The 27,071-nt window shown below is 39.3% G+C and overlaps 5 protein-coding genes and 1 pseudogene across 6 annotated transcripts in view; 4 read left to right on the top strand and 2 right to left on the bottom strand.

The window, feature by feature from the left end:
• ccl25a (chemokine (C-C motif) ligand 25a) lies at nt 1-2,443 on the top strand. The gene is made up of 5 exons (XM_031865389.1): nt 1-100; nt 699-784; nt 1,072-1,189; nt 1,518-1,635; nt 1,806-2,443. Exons 2-5 carry the CDS (start codon nt 721-723, stop codon nt 1,809-1,811), a joined length of 306 nt encoding a protein of 101 aa, XP_031721249.1. The 5' UTR covers nt 1-100; nt 699-720; the 3' UTR covers nt 1,812-2,443.
• Nucleotides 2,444-4,887: 2,444 nt separating this feature from the next.
• LOC116393027 (serine/threonine-protein kinase NIM1-like) lies at nt 4,888-7,335 on the bottom strand (annotated as a pseudogene).
• A 1,704-nt stretch (nt 7,336-9,039) lies between these two features.
• Nucleotides 9,040-13,666, top strand: pnhd (pinhead). Its single transcript, XM_031864904.1, has 7 exons — nt 9,040-9,091; nt 9,639-9,734; nt 9,941-10,080; nt 10,417-10,693; nt 11,457-11,638; nt 12,456-12,514; nt 13,516-13,666. Exons 1-7 carry the CDS (start codon nt 9,040-9,042, stop codon nt 13,664-13,666), a joined length of 957 nt encoding a protein of 318 aa, XP_031720764.1.
• A 1,757-nt stretch (nt 13,667-15,423) lies between these two features.
• Nucleotides 15,424-17,173, top strand: admp (anti-dorsalizing morphogenic protein). Its single transcript, XM_031864918.1, has 5 exons — nt 15,424-15,718; nt 15,823-15,959; nt 16,059-16,178; nt 16,293-16,482; nt 16,746-17,173. Exons 1-5 carry the CDS (start codon nt 15,424-15,426, stop codon nt 17,171-17,173), a joined length of 1,170 nt encoding a protein of 389 aa, XP_031720778.1.
• A 1,215-nt stretch (nt 17,174-18,388) lies between these two features.
• Nucleotides 18,389-21,946, bottom strand: LOC116393025 (excitatory amino acid transporter 1-like). The gene is given in 11 exon segments (XM_031864903.1): nt 18,389-18,533; nt 18,714-18,848; nt 19,006-19,200; nt 19,386-19,459; nt 19,462-19,621; nt 19,780-19,882; nt 20,000-20,060; nt 20,143-20,185; nt 20,269-20,455; nt 20,992-21,129; nt 21,757-21,946. Coding segments are annotated over 11 exon segments (1,431 nt in total).
• Nucleotides 21,947-24,053: 2,107 nt separating this feature from the next.
• Nucleotides 24,054-27,071, top strand: part of LOC116393064 (calcium and integrin-binding family member 3) — a 9,315-nt gene continuing 6,297 nt past the window's right edge. The window contains exons 1-4 of one of the 2 annotated variants that reach the window (XM_031864985.1): nt 24,054-24,104; nt 24,986-25,020; nt 25,380-25,491; nt 25,952-26,099. In XM_031864985.1, the coding sequence (XP_031720845.1) occupies nt 24,054-24,104; nt 24,986-25,020; nt 25,380-25,491; nt 25,952-26,099 (346 nt within the window). The remainder of the gene's footprint in view (nt 24,105-24,985; nt 25,021-25,379; nt 25,492-25,951; nt 26,100-27,071) is intronic. The other variant, XM_031864986.1, reaches the window with a different exon arrangement.

The raw sequence follows: 27,071 nt of genomic DNA, 5'->3' as shown, positions 1-27,071 counted from the left end.
GTTTATGGTAATATGACACCTGGCAGTCCTTTATAAGAGTGCCTCACCTTGCCTGCACAGACACAAGAAGACAGCAACAAAATACATCTGGAGCTTTAAGGTGAGTAGCTTTTAATCTTTAAATAGAAAGAGGCACTGCTCCGTTTTAATTTAGAGTTTCTTTAATATTTTGTAATGGTCATAAATATTCTATCAGATAAGATCCAGTAAGATTTAAAGAATTTGTAGCAGTTTTGTTTGGGTTATTCTTATTTTGACTTAATTTGACTTACTTACTAGTAAAAGCACACCTCACATCAAATCAATGTAAATGTGTCAGATTTAGCCAAACGGGAAATTTTCATTTTCAATCAAATTCTAGGTCAGGGCACAGATTCAGGGAAGAGATGTGGATTGTTTTTTCATCAGCATATCAAAACCAATGACATTTAATTTAGTTTCTTACCAAAAGATCAGAACAACATTTCCTGTAATGTGTTTAACAACCAAGAGTTGTAGAGTTTAAAAACAAGTCAAATGTGTTAGATGTACATGCACACATACACAAAGAGAGCTGATGTGAAATATGTGTTAAAGGTTCAAAGTTTTAAATGTGAATAACAAAGGCTTGGGAGGAAGTCAGGTGCAATAATCCCAGAGTGATAAGGCTGACTGCAGGCAAACATTGTAATTGCTGGCATCCTTCTGGCTTCTTTCAGTGCTGCAACTACAGACGACACCATGCGGTTCAACACGATGTTCTTTCTGCTGATCCTATCCTGTCTCTGTCTTACACTGGCACAAAGTAAGACACTGTAAAAGCTGCCTTCTGGAATTAATGTCACATTGATGACATTTAATACACAGCAAAGATAAAAAAAAAAAGAAGGCCAATGAGAGAGGTTTATTGCCTCAGTAAGGGTGTGGGCAGATGTGGCCTCATTGTGTAATATTGCCCTGTTCAGGACCTTTAGTACTTTATTACCTTTTGATTGATTTATTTGACCGTGTTGTACAAATAATATTATACTGTGGTGGCACTGGATTGCACTGGAGTTCTGACTTTACTGCACTGGATTTCTTATACTTCAGCGACCTATGAAGACTGCTGTTTTAGGTATGTGAAAACAATGAACCAGCGCACTCAAAAACGCGCAGTGGAGTACAGACAGCAAGTGGTAGATGGAGGCTGCAACATCCCTGCTGTAATGTAAGTACACGTGCATAGATGATGAGAAGATCCACTCTAAAACTGAACTGACTTTAAGTGCCTAAACTTACATTGCTCTCTCATTACTACTCAAAATAAACGTCTTATCAACTATTGCATCTTGTTATAGTGTTGGTCATTGTTGCTTTTTATTTATATATATATTTTCTAATTACACAAATGTTTTTCACTACTTGTGTATAACAGTCCTGTCTATTATTTACCTTTACCTGTCTGTAGAGAGAGATGCAGAGACACCAGAGTCAAATTCCTTGTAAGTGCACACATGGGCCAGTAAAGCTGATTCTGATTATTAATTATCCTCTAGCTTCACCATGAAGAGAGGGCGTGAGCTGTGCACTGACCCCAAAGAGACATGGGTTAGAGGCCTGATGAAGAAGATTGACAATAAGGGAGGCAAAAATGATCACAAGAAACCCAAGAAGGTAAACTGTAAAACTGTCCATCAAATCAAGTCATGTCTGTCCATATTTAATCCCGAACAAAATATTCTGAAAAATTCTGCCAGTGCAGTATATATATATTACCAGTTTCCTATGGATATCATAGTTTTTTATTGTAGTAATATTCAAATGGATGTCTTTGCTCTTCACAGCACTAACACCCGGACAGAAGCTGAGGGCAATCAGCCTGATTCAATGGCCCCAAGCCAGCTCTCATCTATCTGCCAAATCCTATCATTGAGCAACGCACGGTTTCATGGAGGTTTTATGGTGTCTTACTGGCAGGCAGTCGACATGTTTGGCCAAGGAAATCTTGTAGCATTACTTTTGCTTTCACTCGTCACTAAGATAAAGATCAAGGCTTGGGTAGAAACACAACAGCACTCTGTGGTACAGGAATGAACCGCTGATGCCAACTGGCCGCTACATAAATACATAAATGCCTTCCATAGCATGACTGCTTCAATGACAATATTTGTGACTGTTTTTCTTGCCCTTTAAGACACAAAGTATTCAATAAGCTGTTTAATTAATGGTGATAGAGTGTAAATGATAATATTAGATATGTAACATTTGGAGTATATCTGGCATGATGTGTCTAAATGTCCATCAAATGGTTTATTTGCAGACACAAACTGGTAAATATAAATGTCTTCTGAAATGTGTGGAGAACTCTTATCTTAATTTGTTCAAAATATATTAAATGTCTGTCTTTTCGTACATTTTTTGTATCGGTTTTATTCTGTGTTCCCATGAATGCATTATAACAATAAACTTGCTTATCGCTTTCCACTGTTTTCCTCTTTGACCACTTTTGCATTTTCACACTATATTTACTAAAACAGGGAACATTATGTAAAAAAAAGAGAAGAAAGGGGACGCCCCATTCCAGTGTTCCAGTGAACGGTGTATGCAAAGTTCAAGAACATGTATGTTGCATGAACCCGAGGCATGCAGCTTTAATAATCTAAAGTTTACCTTAAGACATGAGCTCCTTAAAATGAAACACATATATTCTATGAGGCTACTATAAAGTATAATTCTCATCATCACCCGATGTTGCCATCATTAAATGTACTTTACGCTGACAGTATTTTACTTGACAAATGTTAAAACACAATTTTAATACGACACAGTTATGTGTAACAAGTAGATATGTAGAACAGATAATCTGAATGTGAGATGCTTTTGAAATGTCGTTGAGATGCTTCAACAATTTCACACACTGTTTGCCTTTAAGCTGCATACAGTCCTATATATCTTTTTGCTCCCCAGTTTCATGTTTTTCTTATCCTATCTTGTCTTGAAACAATTAATTTGACGGCTTTGTACGGAATGCACCGGCAATTGGATCAAACAATTAACAAACTAAAAATCCCCATATTTAAGCATTTTGATTAAAACTGCAGTGCAAAAATATCTGCAGGAAGAAATCCGACACACATGAAGCTTTAATGAGTATGAATGTGATGTGCTGATTTACAACCAGCAGTATCTGATCTGGCATGGTGCTGGATTCACTCATTGATCTATGTGTGTTACTCTCTCATGTCCATGGGCATCATCAAGAACTGCTGGGACATGCAGCTGATAAAATCCCACTATGAGTAACGCAGTGTGTTTGACTGCACTGTCTGTGGAAATTGCATGAAAAGTATTTTGGTGCTGAGGCTTTCGGTTCTTCTTGTTTATATCAACAACGCTGACAGCTGTGCTGCACTTTTTGCTTTTGCATGCTGAGGCAGAAAGAATTGGCTGGTTGGCATCGGGATCAGAAATTGTTGCCTTCTTTTATCAAGGGGAAAATACTTTGAACATAAAACATGAGACAGGGAAACAACATGTGGAGAAATGACTTTACATTAAAACAAATGTGATGAATTACAGGAAATAGGATGATGAAGCACACATAGACCAGAAAGCGAAAATAAATTATGAAAAGACTTGTTTCCGAATGTTGTATCTCTGCCATCTTCATAACTTAGAAGGCTATAAAACACGTTAACAGAAGTCTGTGCAAGTTTGGTGTGAAAGACTTGGAAATAAATCATGAGTTCTGAGTGTAGAAAGAGCAACAAGAAAGAAAGAAAGATGAAAGCAGTTGTAAAGCATTGCACACCACTAAGCCATTTGAAAATGACGTCATGTGTAGCCATATTTTACACTGATCAACCTAAGCCCCAAAATAGTCATGGGAACTCATTTATTTTTACTGTGTTTGCAGGATCATCGATCATGCTAACATGTGACATGTATATTTGTGTAACGCCTATGAACGTAGTGAGTTGTTTGCCGTTCTTAAAGGTCAGTCAAATTCAACGTTGACTTCAGTTTATTATGGCTTTCAAGAGGTGAGATCAAATTAAGATATTTACATTTTTACACCTTTTTTACTATTTCAATAAAATAAAAAAATACTGCACATGTGAAATATAATGAGATATGAGTGTAAAAAATTCACAATTTTGCAGAAGTAAAAATGACCTAATCTAATCTAAAGAGTTCTAAAAGCGACGTTGCAGGAAAATGAAGAAAAAAACCCTGAAAAAATAGTAGTAGTAATACAAATAATTATGATTAAAATAATCGGTGTATACATGTATACATATATTTTATTTTTAATACAAAATACATTAAAAATAAATATACCAGTGCATTCTATCACTTACCTTTTTTTCTGATTAATATTGTGCTCATTTATAACAAACATGTTTTTGACGTTTCCACATAATTCCTTTGCTTTACTGAAAGAGGAATCTCCGGGTCATTGTCAGCCCTCATGTGCAATTTCTTTCATGCTGAGACGGTTTAGTTGCAGCTCACTCTATAAAAACTTTGGATGTTATCTTTGTGGACAGAGAGCCAAACATGATCACAGAGTTTGCCATTGGGTCTACACTTTCAATCACAGCGACCTGCATTAGTGTGATAGCAGATCTTTTGTCAACAAGATCCTTTCATGATATGAGAGCTATTCAATATCGGATTCTGTCCATTTATCTCTGCTAAAACAAGAGATACACTGTTAAAGGGTCAAAACTGTGAGTCAAAACTAAAATAAAAACTAATTGAAAGCAAAACTTTGGTCAGGAGGAAATTAGCTTAGCTTATATAAAGACTGGAAGAGGGGGTAAACAGCTAGCCTGGCTCACTAAAAAGCTCCAAAAACACACATACCCGAACCAACGGCAAATAAGCACATTTCCCTATATGTTGAACAATTGAGAAACTAAACTACATGATGATACAGACCACAGATTGACGTTTGTTTAAGCAGCCATCTGAGCCTGCCCTCCATGTGAGTCTGTTCTGGGACTCTTTGGTGCAAGTCTGGCTGTAGCCCACAGCCTCCACGGTCCTCCTCTTTTGGATACGGTGCAGCAAAATCCGGTAAGTACCATTGATGAGGCTTTTCAAGTCTAGGCTGCTGTTGAGGACTTGGAACTTAGTAATGCCAAGATCCTCCAGCGCTGCCTTTACATTCAGTTCATCTGCACTGAGGATGTGGGAAGGTTCGACCAGGTGGTAGGGTGTGGGGCTACAGGCCAGGTAGGCCTCGGAGCATTCAATACCTCTCATCCAGTCACTGTCCATGATGTGTTCCACAGTGAGGCGATCCACAGGAACCGGCCTCAGGAGGCCCGCAATGATCTCCTTGCACGATCCGGGTACATAGGGAGGAATGGCATAGGAGCCCTGCAGGATACAACACCTAAGCCTGCCTGTGTTTGCAGCTTTGAATGGCATTGTGGCAGTCACCATGAAGTAAAGCAGGATACCCAGTGCCCACATATCTGCATATTGACCAATGTAACCTTTCTCTTTGAACAGCTCAGGGGCTGTATAAGGTGGAGAGCCACAGAATGTGTGAAGGACGTCGCTGGGGCAGCAGAACGTGCTGAAACCAAAGTCACCCACTTTAATGCAGTAGGTGTTGGTGTAGAAGACGGTCTCTGCCTTCAGGTCCCTGTGGACGATATTATTATCATGCTGGGGAAAAAAGAAAAGAGAGAAATGATTGAGGCATTACAAAGGTAATCAGCTCTCCTGCACAGCTGGTTTAAGGTACGGGAGCCTTTGAATGCAGAGTCACAAGAAACGCTGTATTCTCTAGTGTTATTTAAAATATATAATATTAGGTATATCTTCTAGAAATGTATCTTAAAAGGAAGTCTTGTCAAGCAGTTAGTTGTTTAAATAGTCTGCATTGGGAATCTCTTCTCTCATTTTACAACACATGCACTGCTCACAACGTGCACCGAAAGACTAGCTGGTGACTTACCATATGTTTGATTGCAGACACAACCTGAGAAAACACAAGCTTGCTGTCCATGTCTGAAAGGCGCCCCCTGGTGCTGATACGGGAGAACAGCTCTCCTCCGCTGGCATACTCCATCACCAGGTAAAGCCTCTTGAATGTCTCCACCACCTCATACAGGCGGACGATATTGGGGTGAGCCAGCTTCTCCATGCAAGAGATTTCTGAGGCAAAAGGCGCCTGTGATCGCTTGCCCGACGCACTTTATCCAGGATTTTTACTGCCACTCTTTCTATCAGATGACGACAGATATGGGCAATGAGGCCACAAGGAACACACACACACTTTATTTGTTTCTATGCTTTTTCTATCAATCAATCTTCCTTATGTTATGAAGTGTTGCTTCTCCTTTTTGCTTTGATCTACGGCTTTTCATTAATTCCTACTACTGTCTGCTTTTCAGCATCATCGTCTGGTTGCACACAAGCTGCTGGCTGTGAAAACTGACGACAGTAGTGAATGGCTGGCTGGTGAGGTGTCCTCTGACAGCCAGAATGACTCAAAGTGGTGTAATTTGAGCCGAGCTGACTGAAGTGTCTTCCATGAAATTAATCTGGATGTCTGCACATTCATTTTTTCATTCAACAGAGTTTCCAACTAAAATGTATCGGGTAACAAGTAATTTCACAGATACATACAATTCCTTTTAATGATACTTAAATGGAAAATATGATTCAATATAAGACAAATCTCTCATAATATAACGACCCACTTTCATTGGCAGTGTTTGCGGTGGTGCTTCAGATGTTTTATGGAGAGATATGAGAAGTGTGGCCTTTTCAGACCAAATTATCATTACTTTGACAAATTTATGGAAATAACTCTGGGACACATGCACTTTATTGGCATCAGAATGCACCCAGCATCTCACCTTTGGTCAGGTCATGTATCCCCAATCTAACCTGGGAGAAGTTTCCGGAGCCGATCTCTCCTCTCAGCTCGTAAAGCCCCACCCGCCGTCCAAATGTCAGATCATTAATCCCCCTCTCTGAATGGGTCAAATCATGAAAGGCCTTCCCAAACGCAGTGAGCTGCATCAACTCCTCCTCCACTGTCATGTTCTCCAACTTTTCCCCCGCCTTTGGGGACGTCAGGGTGATCTCCTCATGACGTGGAGTTGTCTTTAACTGAGCCCCTGAGAAGGAGAAAAGAATGAAGGGATGCAACAGAAACGTTTATTAAGTTTAGCTTTATTAGGCTTGAACATATTATTTACTGCATCTTAATGCCTTAAATATAAATAAGTCTAGCTAAATAATAAAATATTACAATTTCAATGTGTGTTTGTACTCACTTTTTTCGCCTTTTATGTTCTTCTTACTCCTTTCTGTTTCAATGGCATTATTTCTGCTGTTCAAATACATGATTTGTATCCCAGAAGGCACTCTGTTTTCTTTTGTAATCCGATTTTAGAAAATAAAAAAGGTGGTAAATTACAGAGAGAAAAGAAATCCCGAAAACAAAAAACTGAAGGAAAAAAGTGATCAGAAATTATGTGAGCAGCATGATGTGAATTCAAAACCATCTGCATGCATCATGAATTCCCTATTGGTGTTCCTCCGATATCCATCTGTACCACTGCTCTTTTTCGCCTGCTGTCTTCCTATGCTGCTGTATTGTCTCCTGCTGTATAATCCAAGTAGACTACTGCATGACGCCCTGTAATCCAAGTGTTGGACTCCTCCCAGACAGACAGACAGACAGACAATAGACAGGCTTTACAGCGGCTTCATTAAGCCCCAGAGATGAACATGCTGCCTGATGCATTTGCTTGATCAGGTTTATTTCTACAATACATATGACCATCATTATACTGTTAGGGGTCAAGTGAATGAGGAAAGGTTATAAAGTGCAGTTAAAGTGGTTCAGTTTCCTGTGGTCAGAACGTTTAATGAAGACTCGCTGTAAATCACTTTTACATTATAAATAAATGTTTAATCATCAAGAGACCAGCAGCCACGACTGGATGTACAGTCTTATCTTTTATTTTTTTTTTTGGCTGCACAAACAATTCAATTTAATTCAACTTATTTGTTTAGCCTAAAATCACAAGTCACAAACTGCCTCAGAGGGCTTTACAATCTGCACAGCATGCAACATCTTCTGTTCAAGGACCCTCACACCGGAACACAAGAAACTCTCCAATAAACCCCTTTAATGGGGGAAAAGGGAAGAAACCTTCGCGAGAACAACATAGGAGGGGTCCCTCTCCCAGGATGGACAGAAGGGCAAGACATGCCATGTGTACAGAATGAACAACTTAATAGAATTACAACACATTCAATGCATATAATATAAATAATTGAGATGAGAGTAGTAAGCAGAATAATGATGGAAAAATTACGACTACTAAAAATAACAGCAGCAGTGGATATAATAGAATAATATTGATAATAAAAGCATTAATGGTAGCAAAGTTAAGTTTCCATTTGAATGTATGAATCTTATATTTAAACAGAGATTGACTTTGTCTGAAAAAAAAGTATGTTATTTTAATTTAATCTTGGCTCTTTCCTCTGCAGAGGAAAAAGAAGCAGAGATTTTAAGGGCAGCTCTGAAAGGTCTGGCCATTTGGTGTCATGTTGAATAAACACAAAGGTGCTGGAGAATTCTGAAGGGGAGGCTCAGGCCCCCACGCTGATCCTGTTTATGTGTTTGGGCCAGGTTTTGTTTTAAGTCAGAGGTGCTAAACACCTTCCCCCTGAGATAAAAGATGATTAATGCCTTTGAATGAGCGACGCTTTAATGACTCAAGGCTACTTAAGCACTTCATTAGGGTGAGCTCGGGCCGGTCGACACACTCGAGCCACTGGGTCCCTCGCGGCAGAAACAGAAAAACTGAAGAGATTTCCTTTGAAGTGGGCCCTGCTTGTAAGAACTCCATCCCACAAGGCATTCAGCATGGAAATTTGATTAGCTCTCACTTTTTTTGACCCCACACCACATTGAGAGCTGGTTTCCAGGTGACATTTGGGGCTGAAGCTTGATCCCATATAAATATCAGAGGCATCAGTGAGCAGAGGGACACTCAGTATTTGGCAGCTGAGGAGCAGATTGGGACTAGAGCCATGGATGTATCCGGGCCATTTCTTCTCCTCCTGTGTGCCCTCCACCTGACCTGTAAGTACTGTTTGCACTTTTCTCTACTGCTGTTGTGACATGTAAAGAATCAGCTTTTCACTAACTGGACAGACACAGATCTGCTCAAATATACGTATCCCTTATGATATGACTGTAAAGATGAGTGTACCAGAGGGAGCGATGCTGCACCCAAGGGGTGGGGGGGGGGGGTTCATCCACTTTCCATTTCACTAAATATGAACTCTTTTTTCATGCAAATCCAAGACGAAAATTTTCCAGATCAATAATAGTCTTACATATAAGTATTTTTTTTAAATAAATTAATAGTGTGTTTATATGTCTGTCTGGGCTTAAATAACGGGCAATTAATGCATTTCATTTAAAAACACAAAACACCTTGAGGAACATGGATCCTGCACTATTGAGTTTAACTTGTGTGCAACATATTGGGATATTTTGGATTTGAATTAGCTCATTTTGGAAAATATAATGTTTTAAATCATCTTTAAGAAAAAGTATGCTTACTCTACAACAACTATAATGCCAACAGTGTTAACGCCCTGATGTTTTGTGTTATGTTTTCTAGTGACTGTAGTGTTGAGCAAACACATAGATCACAGAAACGTGTTCACACAGAGACTGTGCTGCAGAAGACAGAGCCACTTTGTCTACATCGGACAAGGTAAAGCACCACCACATGTCCTACATCAGTACATGTGTATGTTTTCATTTGCCATAGTCCCCTAACAGAAGCCAAAGAATGAGTTTTCAAACAAACAGGGAAATTTAAAAGCAACCGATACCATAACTTTTTTAAAAGTAATCATTTTTGAGATAATAATTCACATCAAATCAATTATGTGTGTGTGTGTGTCTCTCTCTCCACAGACATCTCTGAGAGTCCTGTCAGTATTGATGTGGGAATGTGCAGGTCGCATTGCGGGGGAGCATCCAGGCCATCACATGAAGCAGGACAGCAGGAATACTCCAAATATTCCTCAATGCTGGAATTTCTTAGGAGCAAGAAAGTAAGTGAAGTTTCCCCTCACGAGCCACAAGGGCGCGCTGTAACTTTGTGATCGTCGTCAGGGTTGTCCTGCTCAATTCCCAATAGAAAATAAACTTGATAGTGTAAATAAAGTTATAACGGAAGCGTCACCAATCAGTTACTTAATTATTAAAAGCGTTATTAATATTCTAAGATTAGCATAAGGGGGCAACTCTGCATGAACCAAACAATAAAACCATATCGTAAACTACACGTGTAAAAAAACACTCAAACTAAGTAGCACCACTAAAATGATGCACACAGAAATATGCTGTGACATGTCTGACCCAAACAAAACTCTCAACCCTTACAAAAGACGAGGACACGTGGACCTGCCTCTCCAGACAGCCCGGAGCTGCTGAACCAGCTGCCCTCCTGCTGGATGAACCAGGTGTGTGAGCCGACCGGCATGCGTGTGGACCGGGTGCTTCTGTTAGAGGGACCCCGAGAGGTGGAGGTCATCGAGGGGTGCCAATGTGAGATCAAGGTGACTCTGTGCATCAGGGTCCCCGCACTGAGGACGTACCACTCCGAGACGCCGTATGAGACGGTCATCGACGTAGGAGGATGCTCCCGGTCCAAGGGCTCACCAGGTGTGTGTCTGTATGTGTGTGTGTGTGTGTGTGTGTATGTGTACCTGTCTAACAACAATCAAAACAGGAAGAGAGGCTCAACCAAACAGTGAGCAGCTAATCAAATGAAAAATGACTGAAAACGAATGGCAAGTTCTTACTACAGACAGAAAAATGGTCGATTAACCTATTTAAAACAAATGGGGATACAAACTATACAGGAACATACAAAACCAAGTCAAGGGGAGATTCAGGAACGAGAGTTTTCATGCTTTCTCTCAATTTAGATCAAATTAACTTGACCTTTTTATTTCATTACACATCAACATAGGGTGCAGTGCCACTGTGTTAATGTATTATATGTTTTGGGGCTAAGAATGAAATTATAACAGCAACAGTTATGATGATATTCACTGCAGGCCCATTGTGAAAGCAGCACTGCTCTGCTGGATTCACCAATTATTATTATGCTGATAAAAATTAAACCGTACCTTACTTTTGGGCCATTTCTAGATTGTGACTAAATGTAATGCATGAGTATCTTAATATCTTTATTATTTTAGGTCTCTTTTCCAAATTTTACTCATATACACTATTCTCTAACAGCACCAGAACAAAACACAGCTCATGGCGTTGATGTCTAAGACGCATTGATCAGAGTGGTCACAAAGCTAATCCTGTGTTATAAATGTTGCTAGTCTGTTTATTTTCCTTTGGATCACAGATTATAACGCAGCTATTGCTCCTGCTCATAAACAACTTTTCCTTTTTTAATCCTCCACAGAGGGATTCTCCTGTGTGCCCATTAAGTTTGACTCAGCCTTGGTGGAAACCCCCAACAAAGCGGACCTGATCCAGACAGTGGCAGCCTGTGAGCTGAAGGAAAGCTGCTACAGGGTTCCATACGTGGAGTATTACTATGAAACAGTCCACCATGCAGATGGAGTTAAAGAGGAGAGGCTCAAAGTAGGTGTTAATTCTGATTTATCACTAAAAGGTTTAATTCTAGTTCTCATAAATCATGAGTCTTGTTCATCCACAACAAAAAATGTGTCTGAATTCAACTTTATATTTGTATCCAGCCTTTGAAAATATGCTTCATCTCTTCTTTGATCAGCATGGCATACTTAACTAGACGAGTGATACATTTGTGATGCCAGTTTCACACTCTCACTTTTGTAGCACAGTTGAGAGGAAACAGGGGTCTCGTTATAGTGCCAGACAGTAAGAAGTATCTTTATTCATCAGCCACTTGTGTGGAAGACAGCACTTAATTAAGCTAATCCACAGGCCAGTGGCTGGACTGCAAGATGCGTTGCATGCTTATTCACAAGACAATACACATGCTAGACTGGCAGATTTCAGTTCTAGTTCAACTTTATTCAGGGAATAAAATTAAAACCTGATTAAAACAACTTTGTTGGCCATGTTAAAAATAAGGATTTAGACTCTTTATTCTTTCTCAAAATTTTAGCATTCACAAAAGCCCCACTTTGATGCACTTACTACAAAGTTCATCCTCAACCCTCACAAAGATCAAAATATTTCAATAAAACATCAGACTTTACATGATGAATAATTAGATTTAAGTTGACACAGTTGGTCATATGCTGTTCCTCAGCTCCAAAGGTGCGAGCGCAGTGCAAACACAAATGGCTCCTGCAGGTGTCGAATCAGAGCAGTTAAAATCCTAAACAGCAGCTGGGCTCCAACTCAACTGGGTCAATATTTGTGACCAGCTGTGAGCTGATTGCCCTCTCTCTGTGTTGCTAATTTTCCACAGGAAATAGATGTGGGCAGATGTTTGGGAGGCTGCACTACAGGAAACCGATGCCTTCTCAGGTAAGCATGAACACAGCTGCTACACACACCCACAACCACACGTCCTATGCCTCTCTTATAACAATTGCCTGTGAGTTTTCACACTTTCTGCACTCAGCATGTTGTCCCCGATTAATTCCCTCACCATATGTCCCCCTGTCAGAAATCCCAGACTTGTAACAGTGTGCGATAAGAGGTTGATTTGCTTGTACTATTTTTGCTCCTCTATTCATAAAATAAAGTAAAATGATATGATGAAGGAAATAGATGGTACATTAGGAATGTGAACCTCTTATTCCTTTTATTTAAGTACGATAAACTGATATTTTACAGTTAAAGTAACCCCATCATACATGTCAACATGTTGCAGCACTCGAATGAAACGGTGTTTACTCTGAGTGAAATATTCAAAAGCAAGACCAAAGATGTTTTTCATGGCTTCACCATTATATCAAGTTTAAATATTCTTCATATAATGTGCCTTTTTTAGACACATGTTCTCTATATTTCCCCTAACATGTTCTTTATCTTTGAAAACTTTGGTCTTGCAACTATAATTAAAAATAAAGCACTGTTTTTGGGGGGGATGCAAAGCGTGAGTTTGTTATCACTGCCCCAACAGCAGGTCATTCTGGTTTAATAAGAGGTTAATGCATGGAATTCATTTTGTGTGTTGTACAGTTGTAAACCCTTTATATCAGCAGTTTCTTAATCAGACTCATAATACCATCATTAAAAGCGTAGGCAAGATTTATTGTAGTTAAATTGGACAATAAAAAGTTCCAAAATGTCACTGTACAAACATGATCAATCATAACAATTAAATAACCTCACATACTAAAGTTAACTGTCACTGGACATATCAACAGGTGACTAGTAGTTCTCTTGAATACCTATGTTGAATACACTTATTGTAAGTCGCTTTGGATAAAAGTGTCTGCTCAATGACTGTAATGTAACAGGAGGCCAAATGTAGATAACTAACAAAGTGATTTTAATGTTCTTGCGATTTTCTTTTGCAGGAGTCAGTCTGATCCTGCAATCTGCCACTTATGGACTGAAAGACAGTCCAGCTCCTGCGCTCCGCAGGGCTACGAGAGCCACAGCTTCCTCAACCCGCATGGTCAGATACGCACCGTCCTCTCCATCACTTCCTGTCTTTGCCAAAACTGAACACGGCGCCCTCTACTGGAAAAATAACTTCCAATCTCTTCACATGAGAAGTTAGAATTCACAGCCCGTTGATGACCCCACCACTACTATAACATTTGTTTAAGAATTTCCTTCCCTAAAGTATTATTGTATTATATGTAATATATGTAAACATGATAATTTTGTAAATAAATTTAATTCAACAATGTGTGAGGACTTGTCATGGGAGCATGAACAAAACATGTTTACTAAACTGCTAATACAACTTAAAACATTTTGGAAAGGCACAATCCGAAGCAAAACAAATTCAAATGCCATTTAAGACATTCGAATGTGTAGCCCTATTCTAAATGATTATAAAAAAACGTATTTAGTATAAAAACTTCATAAACTTTGTTTGAGTTCAGAAAACAAGTTAACATAACAGAAACAAGTGGAAGTATTGGGAGGCCTGACAGACAGTCTTTTTGACTTGAAGACAATCTATGAATCAATGAAATCTGAAATTGATTTAAATAAGTATCAGAGTCTAAAGTTTCAAAGAGACGAAATTAGACTTTGAAGAATCACTGGAAAGGAGCATATGAAAAGCTAAGCAATTTCGCAAACGTGCCTTTGAAAGAAAACACGTGCAGGTAGTAAATAGCTCCTTATTTGATATGAACGTGTGAAACAACTCTTTTGTGTTTTTTTCTGTCACACTATAAGGGGTTTTATGACTTGCTTACAGGGTGTGATGTAGAAAAAAAACTTAGATCTCTTAAATGTTTATTACAGTGGGGGAAACAGACTTTTTTCATTGTCAACCTGTCTTTTACTCGTGCGTAATTGTGCGTAAAGATCAAAGTAACCAAATGGCACAGTTAGACAGTTTCCTAGGAAGGGATTAAGTTGGCTTTGATGAATGAATCAAACATAACCTTAAAGAACACCTAACATTTAAAAAATGTTTTACATAGTTAATATATATGACATATCTAAATGATTTAATGGATTTATTACAGAAAAGTGTATTTATTATGGGGAAAAAGAGAGAAATTGCTGGAAGTTACAGTAATCTTTTCAGCACCACATCCATTTAGCCATAACAGGAGGTCAGTCCAGTTGATTTTTTTTTAAACCACAAAACTGCAAATTTGGTGATTATCCAGCTGGATGAGCAGTTTATGTAAATCTCGCGACGTGTAGCCAGCGACACCCGTCTCTTTATCGAAGTAATTGGTTTCCACCTAAGACACTGTGACCATTATTCTAAATTAATGGATTCATTTAGGAGCAGTTAACCTCCCATGGTGAGTACACTTCCTCAACAGATCAGCTCCAGGTGGATTCTGTTCATATTCGTTACATTCCTCCTCTATAACATGGAAGATCACAGAGGAAATATATCCCACAACAACAACAACAACAACAACAACAACAACAACATCACTGGTCAATAAGTATCAAGCTTTTTCAAAGGCTGAAATTAGTTTATTTGAGCGTTTATTGCCAGACGTGGAGACAATGGGCTCGAGTAAAACCTACAATCGGGTTCACACCTTGTTTACGCCGCCATTAGTCTCCCTTTACATTCGCTGATTGGTGATTTACATTTGCGACTAAATAGCATCTTTACTGCTGTTTACCAAGGCTTTGGGGGCACTGAAGAGTGAAGGGGAGCATTTGATATAAAAAGTCGCGCTTCCAGGACCCTGCAGTCACTCGTACTCCAAGTTGCTGGCCGGTTGTGTGGTCCGAGGACACCGACGCACAAGGGATCTACTAAACTTTTAGCCATGATGCTGTTTGTTATCAGCTTCGCCGCTTTAGCGTGCACCGCCGCTGCACGGCCTTCACGTAGCTACCTGGAGAATCATTTCAGCGCCGAGACTGAGTCAGAGGAAGTACGCTCAGCTGCCATGAAGAGACTTTTGGAGGTTTTTGGGATGGAGGACCCCCCTGCTGTCCATGGACACAAGCAGGCCCCTCAGTACATGCTTGACCTGTACAACACGGTTGCTGATGTGGACGGTGTGACCAAAGACCCGTATCTTCTGGAGGGGAATACTGTGCGCAGTTTCTTTGACAAATGTAAGATTTTGATTCACGCCTGTTACTGCTACTGCATGGTTACTGTATACAGCGGAGTATGATGACGTTTGTTCTGGTCTCTAATGTCGTAATTTCCATTGCAGTGCACAGTGAACAGGTGGAGTTCAGGTTCAATTTGTCCACGGTTGCTAGTACTGAGAAGGTTCTCACTGCAGAGCTCCATCTCTTCAAGCTGAGACCTCAGTCAACACTGACATTCAATAGACACCATTTCTGCCAGGTACGTAACATTACATACCATCATGGTTACAATTTAATGAAGGAAGTATCTCTCTGTTGGACACTACTGTAACCCCCCCATCTCTTTTGTCTCATTCAGGTCAGCGTTTATCAGCTGCTTGACACCAGCAGAAACAACACACAGGGAAGGAAGCTGCTGTCTTCTCGACTCATCCCAGTCCACTCTACTGGTTGGGAAGTGTTCACCATCACACAAGCAGTGGGTATTCACTTCTTTTTAGGGCTTGCACTAACTTATGTACGTGCATTCTGAACATAACTTCCTGAATTATGTGTTTTTGAATTGACTAATAATGTAAACTTCTTCATGAAGGTGCGCTCCTGGATGGTAGATGAACTCAGTAACCTGGGGCTCCACGTGGTGGTTCGGACCCTGGGAGGAAGCATGATGGATATGAAACTGATCCGCTTTGCTTCAGGACGCACCCACCACCAGAGTAAACAGCCCATGTTGGTCCTCTTCACCGACGATGGCCGCCGCTCAACTACTCTTGAAAGCATAGGTGAGATTTAGGTCTCCATTTCTCTCAAACAAATCTTTTTCACATTTAAATTTGCACATTTCTTACCATACAGTTACCAGACACATTTCTTAAGGAAAATTTGAATTGGCTATCAATACAATACTTTCCTCAGTCGGCGTCTGACAATACAACTGAATAAGAGAAATGTGGGAAGGACGAAAAAATGTTAGAGGCCCCAATTCATAAGAACCTACTGTATAAAATACTGTGCTTTCTGACAAAAGATTATTTTTGCTCATCAGACCCAAATGACACCACAGCCACAGCCACTTCCAGCCTGCCCCAAACCCCAATGTCAGGTCCATCCTCCCGCACCGCCCGCTCCCTGGACCACAGCGAGGAGGAAGGTGCTTTGCCCTGCCAGCGCCAGCCCCTCTACGTCGACTTCGAGGAGATCGGCTGGTCGGGCTGGATCGTGTCTCCCCGGGGCTACAACGCTTACCACTGCAAAGGCTCCTGCCCCTTCCCTCTGGGTCAGAACATGAGGCCAACCAACCACGCCACTGTCCAGTCCATTATCAATGCTCTGAAGCTGATCAACGGCATTGAGACACCGTGCTGCGTGCCCGACAAGCTCTTTTCCATCAACTTGCTCTACTTCGATGATGATGAGAATGTGGTGCTGAAACAGTATAATGACATGGTGGCTGGAAGCTGTGGCTGCCACTGACATCAAATAGTCACTGGTGTCGGGCTGCACAGATATTCATTAAAAATACAATTGAGGTTTTTGTGCATAAATAGCCAGCTGCCCTTTAAATTAGTAATGTGCCATATGTGGCGTTGTAATATATGTAAATATCTATAAATTATAATATATGGCAGTGATGGAAGTGATATAATGTAAAAGATGTGAATGTGTATATTTTATTTTTTTTCTGTTGTGGAGTCAAAATAAATGGTGTTCCAAAAAAAAAAGATTATAGAACAAATTTATTTGCTAAATATTTTTCTCTCAAAAGTGTGATATTATTTCAAGGTCTACTGAAGCGTTATTGATTATGACAGAACAACTACACAGTTAGCTATCAAAATGGCCAACATTTGGTCAAAGAAAAGGAAAGCTTTACAATACTTTACAATTTCACCTAATCTCTGCAGTATTTACACACAAAAAATGGTCAGTTGGAAGAATACTTGCAATGTTCTCAATTGACTAAAGTTTTCTGCCTACAACAATTTGATTAAGAAGAAAGGTTACAAATACACGTGTGTGTATTCCCCTAAAAAAAGACTAAACTAACTAAATTAAATAATCAGATTTATCCCAGAGGTCTTGCTATTTTTAAATATGACAATTTTGCACAACATTATTGCACAATTTTAAAGAGCATTTCTGATTGAAATTTTCACAAAAAACTTGCGATCTTGTTCAGACCACACAAGTAAAAGTACAGTGAGACATTGTCACAGCAGCTCTTGTAAATTAGGTGAGATTTTACAAATTTGTGGGACTATTGTTGACTCTGATATTGTTTTTATTTTCATAAAATGGACATATTTATTTGAACAGAAAATATATACATGTTGTATTTCCAAAATGTTCCTGAAATTGATTGGATAGTAATGACCTTTTATTGGAACATCTCCAATGAGGAGTGCAGCAAAATCATGTGAAGTACAGTAACGAGTGTATATCAAGAAAAGCTCCATTAAGATTTCATGCATTTTAAGTGTCTCTTTTCAATAACACAGACTCTTTAACACCTAATCCAAGGTGGGAAAACAGTCGCTTCAGAAAGTTATTTGTCATCTTTAATAAAGAGTTATATATGTCTGCACAGCTGCCATCATGCATTTTCTTAAACATTAGCCTAGCTTGAATCAAAAAAATACTCTAGCAGGACTTGTTGCTGCAAGAATGCACTGAGGTATTGCCTCTCAGTTAGAAGGTCTCACTTTGTTTTTTGTCTTTCACAAAGCATTCTTCTGCAGGACTTGAGCTCTGGAGCTCATGTCTGGAGAGATGCTGCACAACACCCACACCGATACAGTCCCCCAGCACGTTGGTGGTTGTCCTCAAACGATCTCTACCAACAAGCATACAGGAAGTTCCGTTGTGAGTGTGACTTGACCACAACCAGAGGAAGTCTAACGTTTTTCAGAATATGTGTAACTTTGTGTTATCCTCTTAACAACATGTACAAGCAGTCTAAATATATATGCAATATATAGCCCAATAATCACAGAACAAACAAACAGACACTTACAGCATCGAGTCAATAGCGATGATAAATGAAATGCCTTCAAGCCGCAGTCCAACTGATGTCAACACTATCGTCATTGATACCGCGCTGCCCTGGGGGATACCTGTGGCCCCAACAGCTGCAGCTGTGGCAGTGATACTGCAATTACATGATTTTGAATGATAAACAAGTACCAATAATTAACATACACAAGAAATATCCAGGAAAACTGATTTGAAAATAGCTAGAATATGCAAGGAATGTATTTACATTTTATAAAGATGAAGAGTTGTTTACAATGTGCATTAAATCATACCTGATGATGATGATTTGACCCAGATCAAGCTCCATATTGTAAACTTGAGCGATGAATATGGAAGCCACTGCCTCATAAAGTGCTGTGCCATCCATGGTCAATGTGGCCGCGTCAGGCAGCATTACGCGTGCCACCCGTTTGTCCATGTTGAGATTCTCCTCCAAACAGCGGATACTGACTGGTAGAGTCACCGCAATGTAAAAAAAACACAACAAAAACATATAAATTACATTAATTTACCAATGGTAATCAAATAATTATTCAAGATTCAGTAGTTTGTTTTATTTGTGTTATGTGCCGTATTTCCTCAAGCCAGATCCATCTTTAGCAAAATGTATGAACTGTAGCCAACAACAATGAAGACTGGAAGTCCAACCCACCTTGATGACGTCCCAAACGCAGTGGTGAGAGGCTCGAGCAGACCAAACATAAACCTGAAGGGATTCTTGTGTGTGTGACCATGAAATAGATGAGGGGAAGGGTGAGGAAGCTGTGGATTACCAGGCCAGTGATCACAGTGAGAGCATACATGGTAAGCTGGAGACCTATAACTCTGATGTCTTTCAGATTCAAAATCTGTCCTCCAACCAAGAAGAGGATTCCCACTGGGGAATACCTGTGGGAGAAAGGTGACCCAGCACAGGTGCACTGTAGGGGGCAAACGCCATCATATATTTCCAAGGATGATGATACTGTGTTTTAGCATTTTACAAACTTTATTGAAATGTTGCTATTATTTTCCACATCTGCGTGTTAGCAGCTTCTCGTTCTTACCAGATGACGATGCTGATCAGGACTAGGCCAAAGCAGATGCAGAAGACCAATATTCCCAAAATATTGACTCCATCTGAGGTGCCTGTCATCGGCACTGTGTCATCTATAGGGTTACCAGTAATGCCGTTACAAGGCATGATGATAACCATTTGTATTGAATAAAATAAATGTAAAACAATGTATCACAATTATTAAGGAGGTCAAAAGAAGATAATCTTACTGAACCTACTTGTTTGGGTCAGATTGACAACACCAAGACTTTTGGGATAAACAGTTTGTTCCTGAACAAAAGTAGAAAACCTTTGTTGTCAAGTACAATTATGAGAAAGACAAAAAGCAAAACGTGACGGCTTCAGATCTCACCTTGCTGAAACAAGCAGCCACCAGATTTGAGGGAAACATATTTCTGCAAAGAAACAGAGCATGGTTAGCTTAGACTGAATTTTTACATTTGATTAAGTACATTGATCCTTTTTGATGCGCATGCACCTGATCAGATCCAGAAAGGCATCCACAGTCTGCACAGCCTTCACTTGACCACCAGAGGACGCTGATGTACCTACAGGTGATACAAGCACGATGCCAGTGAAAACAGCCATAGTGGTTGTTATTATGTAATAGCAAATAGCCCGGAGCCCCATTTTACTAGAAGTCTTCCACTTCACAGATGACACACCTGAAATGAAAATAAGGTGAAGCATATGAATGTCACTCCATGTTTTAGATGTTTGTTTTTTTAAATACCACAGCAAAATATGTTTGACATGTACTATATGTACAGTATATAAAGTATATTTAGCATATTTGCATCATGCAAATTATTAACATTTTAACATGGCAAACATACTCTTACACACTGTTCTTCGGCATACATGAACATAATTTATCACGGTTTCATGTGCAATTCAATGCAATTCATCGAAGCTCAGCAATAAATCCCAAACATGTGAATCTTATAAAGTTGAGTTATAGGCTGTAGCTATTGGTGCTGTTGCTGTTTTGGATTACATTGTATTGAGGATGTTTGTAACATTCTGTGGGAATGCTGTTAAACTGAGCATCTGCTAGTGACTAACATCACTGGATTTACAAGGTTGGCAGACTGATAATGTAGAATGGCATGGAGGGTAATATTCTTGTGCAGGACACACTATAATACACACACATAGCCACCCAATTGGGCCATTTGACTGTAACATCCAGGGATCTAACCTGTAATCAGACTAGAGACAATGAGAAGAAGCACCAGCGACTGTAGCATCCGTAAGAACAGCTCTCCAGGAAAGGTGAAGTATTATATATTTCTGGCTGTCAGGTTACAGGATTGCAGAGCAAAGCCCAGGCCAATCCCTCAGAGAAATGTAAACAAAGCAACATGTCATTGTGTCTGTTAAATTACTGGTTCATTCACAGGAGGTACCAAATGCAGTGCAATCAATAAAGCACTGCTGGAAAAATAGCATTATGCTAACAAAAACAGGTGCAATCTCCAATAACATGCCCGTAATGTGATAAAGTACTCAGGTGAAGAAACCCAACAGACATGGAGTTTCATCCCAGATTTACATCAACTACAACATCAACTACAAAGAGACACGAAAGACTACAAAGAGACAAAAGCAACTTACGACAAGAGACACATAATGAATATGAAAAGGGGCAAGACAACCACAAAGAGACACAAAATGACTCCAAAGAGACACAATGCAACTACAAAGAGACAAAAGCAAGAAAGTTGCATGGCATGGCAAGAAAGTTGGCAAATTAAGTCATCAACACTCACAAATAAGTTTGCAATTCTTTCAATGATGCACAGAAGCATTACAGTTCACATTATTTTATCAAATCTCTCGGATTCGATCAAAAAGGTCATAAAATATATTTTTTTATTACATCCATTCAACGGTAAGATTAAAAGACACTGTTACTTTAGAAAGAAGTTAAATTTTGAGTGATAATATTTTGAAAAAGACTTACCTATGACGATAGCAGCCACAGTGAGAAGAACAAAAGCATTTCTCCTGAGAAAACCTTTGATGTCACATTTATTCTGGGGTGGAGAACCCAAACTCGAGGGCTCAGAAGTCTCCTGGTGTGTCTGGGTGTCGTGGTCATCTGTAATGTCCTCTGTGCTCAGCCTAGACAGACTGTTAGAGTTGGCTGGCATCTCTGGCATACTCTGCCCCGACACTCAATAGAGAGTGCAGAAGAAACGACAGCAGGCACATTTCATTTCTCAACATGGCATTACAAAATCTGCTCGTTTATGACAGCTATCCAATGTAGGATGAAAAATTAAAAACAGAATTTACTTTAATTTGTAAAAGAAGATACAAAGCTACATCCTCAGCCTCAACTCATTGAATCAAACCTTTTAAGGAGCCGGAAAGTTCCAGATAGTTCCGTCTTGCAACTTGAACTGTTTTTGGTGTCAGTTCATTTTCAATGTAAAATTAGGTTCCACCCCTTCCCCTGGGCCATCTGAGTTATTCGATGTCTTTAAACAGGGTTACACTATTTGCTCAAATGTTTGACTCGTCAGTGTGGATCTATGCAAATCAATAACACTTCAGGACATAGCATCCCTGTAAGATAATCTTTCAGGAATACAGTCAGTGAGTCAAAACACCATATCAGAGAGATGTGATCGGTTTAGTAATGTAGCGTATCACATAAAGCAGTGTTGGATTTCAGAAATCTAAGACCTTTTGAATACCTCATACATTTCAATTAAATATCAGTTTCATGATCATCTACTCAAAATTATAATGGAAAACCAGTAGGGACAATATGGCCTGCAATTATTTATGATCATATCACATGCTTAGTACTTCCCAGCAGTACATAAGAATAATTCCTAATCATATCAATTAATTTAAGTAACTGTCCCAAAATGCCGCTACATAAATGACCTCTGGATAAGCAGCAGAAACATGGTAAGCTGTATTAACTAGTGAATTTTTATTTATTTATTTATTTTGGGTGGTCCCTGTGGACGAAAGTGGCACAACAATCCCTTTAGAAAACCTCTCATTTTACTGCAGCAGGGTCTGACAGTCAGCTGTGCACAGTCCTGGTTCTGTTTCCCCCCGTGCCTCTCTTCCCTCAAGCTACTAGCTAGCAGGAGTTACACCCAGTTGTCTGTTCTACAGGTCTGATGACTGAAATGCTGCAAAAACAGGATTGACTGCATGAAAACTTGGACTCATCCATTCACAAACCAACCTGCCCAACCACCCCACCAATGACATTAGACATTAGTTGTAGAGTGCCCTGACTAAACAACACCACATGATTTTCCAGCAAAAAAAATGCAAGCTGATTTGTCATGAAACCTTTCTTTGTGGCATTTAAACCACTTGTTCTACCCTAAGGTCTTCCTTGTTGCTCAATGAGCATGCAATTATTCTCTAGTTCTTTAAACTAAGCGTATTAAAGCCAAACGCCTTATCATCACTGTTTTATTATTGTTACTATTTGGAATCGTAGTATTATCATCATTCTTATTTGAACTATCTTATCTTGTATCTTTTCTTTGATTGTATTGTTTTAACGCCGAATTGATTTCATCTAACTCTGTAAATGTTTTTCATTTCTCTGTACAGCATCTTGAGTATGAAACATGCGTTATAAATAGAACTGCCTTGCTTTGCCTACAAGCACAACAGAGTGAGGTGATGGTGGAATACATGCAATAGTCATGTAGTGCATGTTCGGCTATTTAAAAATATAAATGCAGGATAAAAAAGAAAAGTTAGATTTCGGTGCCTCAAGTCATACTTGTAAATTAAATCATTTTTGAAATTTAGTTTTAGGTCAGATATGTAACTGACCTTAAACTGAAAGGGGAAATGCATTAAATATTTGGATAAATATCCAATAACGGAGTTCTTAGCTGAAATACAACTTGTCTCCCATCAAAAAGTCTATTTGCCCACTACAAAACCCTGTCTCTAAAGAGTGTAACCTGAGCTGTGACCGAGGCGTTGGCCATAGAGTGGCACTAAAGGGGGGTTGATACCACTTGGCATGATGCTGGACGACAGCCCCTATTCATTGTCAAAGGGTCTGCTATTCACAAAGGAGAAAACGATGAAATGCTGCCATTATAATGGGGACCAAAGGGCCCGGTGGCAGCCCGACACCTGATCTCCTCTTTGGCTCTGGCTTCCTTTTGTCCCAGTATTTCATATCTGACATATCCACACACCCTAAAAAAGCACTTGATGCTGGAGCAGCGATGGACCTGAGGCTCGGTGTTTGCGGGCTCAGACATGGGGAATAAACAGACCATCTTTACAGCAGAGCAGCTAGATGCCTATCAGGTTGGTGTCAATCCTGTTTCTTTCTGAATGAGGCGATTAGCCTCACTCACTTTAAATGGTGCTTCTCTTATCAACACGAGCTACCGGCATCTGTAAACAACGTTAATACACTTGTCAGACTTCACGACGCAACCTCCAACCCAGCTGTTGAGAAAAGTCTGTCTTCCGACATTGTACAATCAACACGTAGTCAATGATAGGATGCATATAATTCATTGGATATTTCTAATCAAGTGTGAAAGAGCTATTTGTATAACAGATATGTTTGCATATAAAACCAGTGGTGGAATTTAACTCAGGACATTTACTCTACTTAATTACCTTACTGGAGTTTGTATTTAAGTATTATTTTGAGGCCCTTGTACTAGTATTGTAAGTATTTGCATTTGAGACTACTTTGTAACTCTACATTTTATAGAAATGTTTATAGAAATTAGCTTGTGAGCTTTACCTCACTACAGTCATTTCATAGCTATACAGTAGTTATTACTACTACTACTACTACTACTACGAATAAAAATAATATGATCATGCACAAAAAAAAGATACAAATATGTGATACATTATTATATATGAAACTACTCAAAAGTAAACTAGCTATCTAAATGTGTACATGTTAGTGCAGCAATAACTATACATTCTACATAATGAGTACTTTTGATACTTTAAGTACTTTAAGTGTTGTCTTGAGTAACATTTTAAATGCATGACTTTTAATTCAACTGAAAAGTACTTTTATAGTTTGGTATCGCTGCTGTTACTTATGTGAATATCTTCTTCCAACTTGTGTCAAACAAGTGATTTAGAACACTTGAACAGCTGCATCCTGCTGTTCTTTGCAATAACTTGACTTTCCCGCCTTAATCTGATTGTATTCGCAGGACTGTACATATTTTACAAGAAAAGAAATTCTCAGGTGAGCAAATTATTTCACGGATATCAGAATGGTACAACATCTTATTATATCGGAGTCATTGCTGGTGTGACACATATGACACGGCTGAATTTTGCTCCGTTCTGCACAATACTACTCTGTAACTTTAAACTACAGTATCAGGAAGCCTGTCCTACTGTGGGGCAGGCTACCATTGAGATCACATGGTATTTCAAATCAGCTTTACAGCACTGAAACTTTTTTCAGTGTTGACCACAATATAGAGAAATACACAGCATGGGAGTTTGTATCTAAAGTTTTCTTAATGACGAATACACAACTATATAATATAGAAGATATTTTGTATATAATAATAATACTTTTTTTTAAACCTTCCCTAGACTGTTCGACCGCTATCGGGATCTGGCACCGCAGCTCGTTCCCCTCGACTACACCAGCCAGCCAGATGTGAAGTTACCATATGAGCTGATTGGCAGCATGCCAGAGCTGAAGGTAGACCCACTGGTCCACTGGTCCACGCACACCCTGCAGACCCGCTCTCTCCCTGTGTTCCCAATCCATAATTAATAGCCAACTAATCGACAGAATTCTTTGAAACGTTATACGTTACCCGACTCCTTTAAACTTGAAGGATGCTGGTGAGTCCCTCAGGGCACACTTGTTGGAAATGGATAAATTATATGCCTCTTTACACAATGACAGCAAGGTAAACAGGTGTGTTAACATGCTGATCTCTGATATGTCCTGAGAAACTTTCCCCTCACGGTCATTCACTAATCAAAATTTTAGAGCTTACTTGAATTCTCATTCGAAAGACAAAACAAATGAAAATCAAACAAGAACATGCGATATGAATTGAACAAAAACACACAATCATGAGCACAGGAAACAAGCACCAGTTCATAGTTCTGTAGGATTAACCGCTAGGAGGACTTGTGTCCCCTCTGGTCAGGACAACCCATTTCGTCAGAGGATCGCTGAGGTTTTCTCTGAGGACGGAGAAGGAAACATGACACTGGACGACTTCTTGGACATGTTTTCGGTTCTGAGTGAGATGGCGCCGCGCGACATCAAGGCCTACTACGCTTTCAAAATTTATGGTAAACTATATGAGGAAGTGGTACAATTACAATTTATGAAAATCATATCAAGAAGTTCCAGTTCTCATAATTCCGGTTGGGATTTGTTGTTTGGGGTCCCACAGATCCCAATGCTGTTTATGTACAAATTATAACAACTGAAATGAACCCTCTTTTTTCCCCTTTAAATGCCACCGTACTTTTCTTCTGATCATTTGAAACCCAATATGTAGAAAAGTATTGAGTATCTTCCCTTTGCTACAAACTGAGCTTAAAAATCTAATAAAGGTGACACAATGCAGAAATGAACATAAAGCATTGATATAGGATCGCCTTGGTAGCCAGATGGTTACCACACATGAAAAGTAGCTGCAGCACCCCTGGTTCAACTCCACCCAGGAGAAAATTATTTTAAAAAACAAACAAAAAATAAAACATTGATACTTCACCTAAAAAGGACTTATTTCATGTTTTGTGTCCGGGTTTCACCTATTTTTCAAAAATAACAAATCATTGTGACCCAATTCACAATAGGCCTTATCTATAAACCGCGAGAAGAGCGAATTTGTGCATGAATGAACTTTGTTATCATTACTGGCATTTCCACAACACCTTATATTATCTGGAGAAAGTAAAGAAGCCATTTCAAAGAGATATAAATTACAACTCCATGGTATGCATGTGTGACTGAAAACATATACACTTGTTTAATAATATACAAATGAGACAAAATAAATGCATTTAGTTAACAGGCCATTTCATTTTTTAAATGTCTTCTCACCAGTTAAGCAAACAGAATGCCGCTATAGCCTTTCATCTGATATTTAATGTTATTAGCAGGCTACAATTATCAGAAGAATACAAACATTAAGGCTGCCTCAAGTGGCTCAAAGGTGTCCGGCAGATAAACAAGAAATACTGCAAAATTATTTGGTGGCCCGAATACAATTTGCTGCGACCCAGTCTTTGCATATTATTGTTTTATATGAATAT

Source organism: Anarrhichthys ocellatus, unplaced genomic scaffold (assembly GCF_004355925.1).
Source record: "Anarrhichthys ocellatus isolate YVR2014 unplaced genomic scaffold, GSC_Weel_1.0 scaffold32, whole genome shotgun sequence".
Classification (NCBI taxonomy): domain Eukaryota; kingdom Metazoa; phylum Chordata; class Actinopteri; order Perciformes; family Anarhichadidae; genus Anarrhichthys; species Anarrhichthys ocellatus.
The sequence above is the reverse complement of the archived record's forward strand: the minus strand, read 5'-3'. Positions and strand labels throughout refer to the sequence as shown.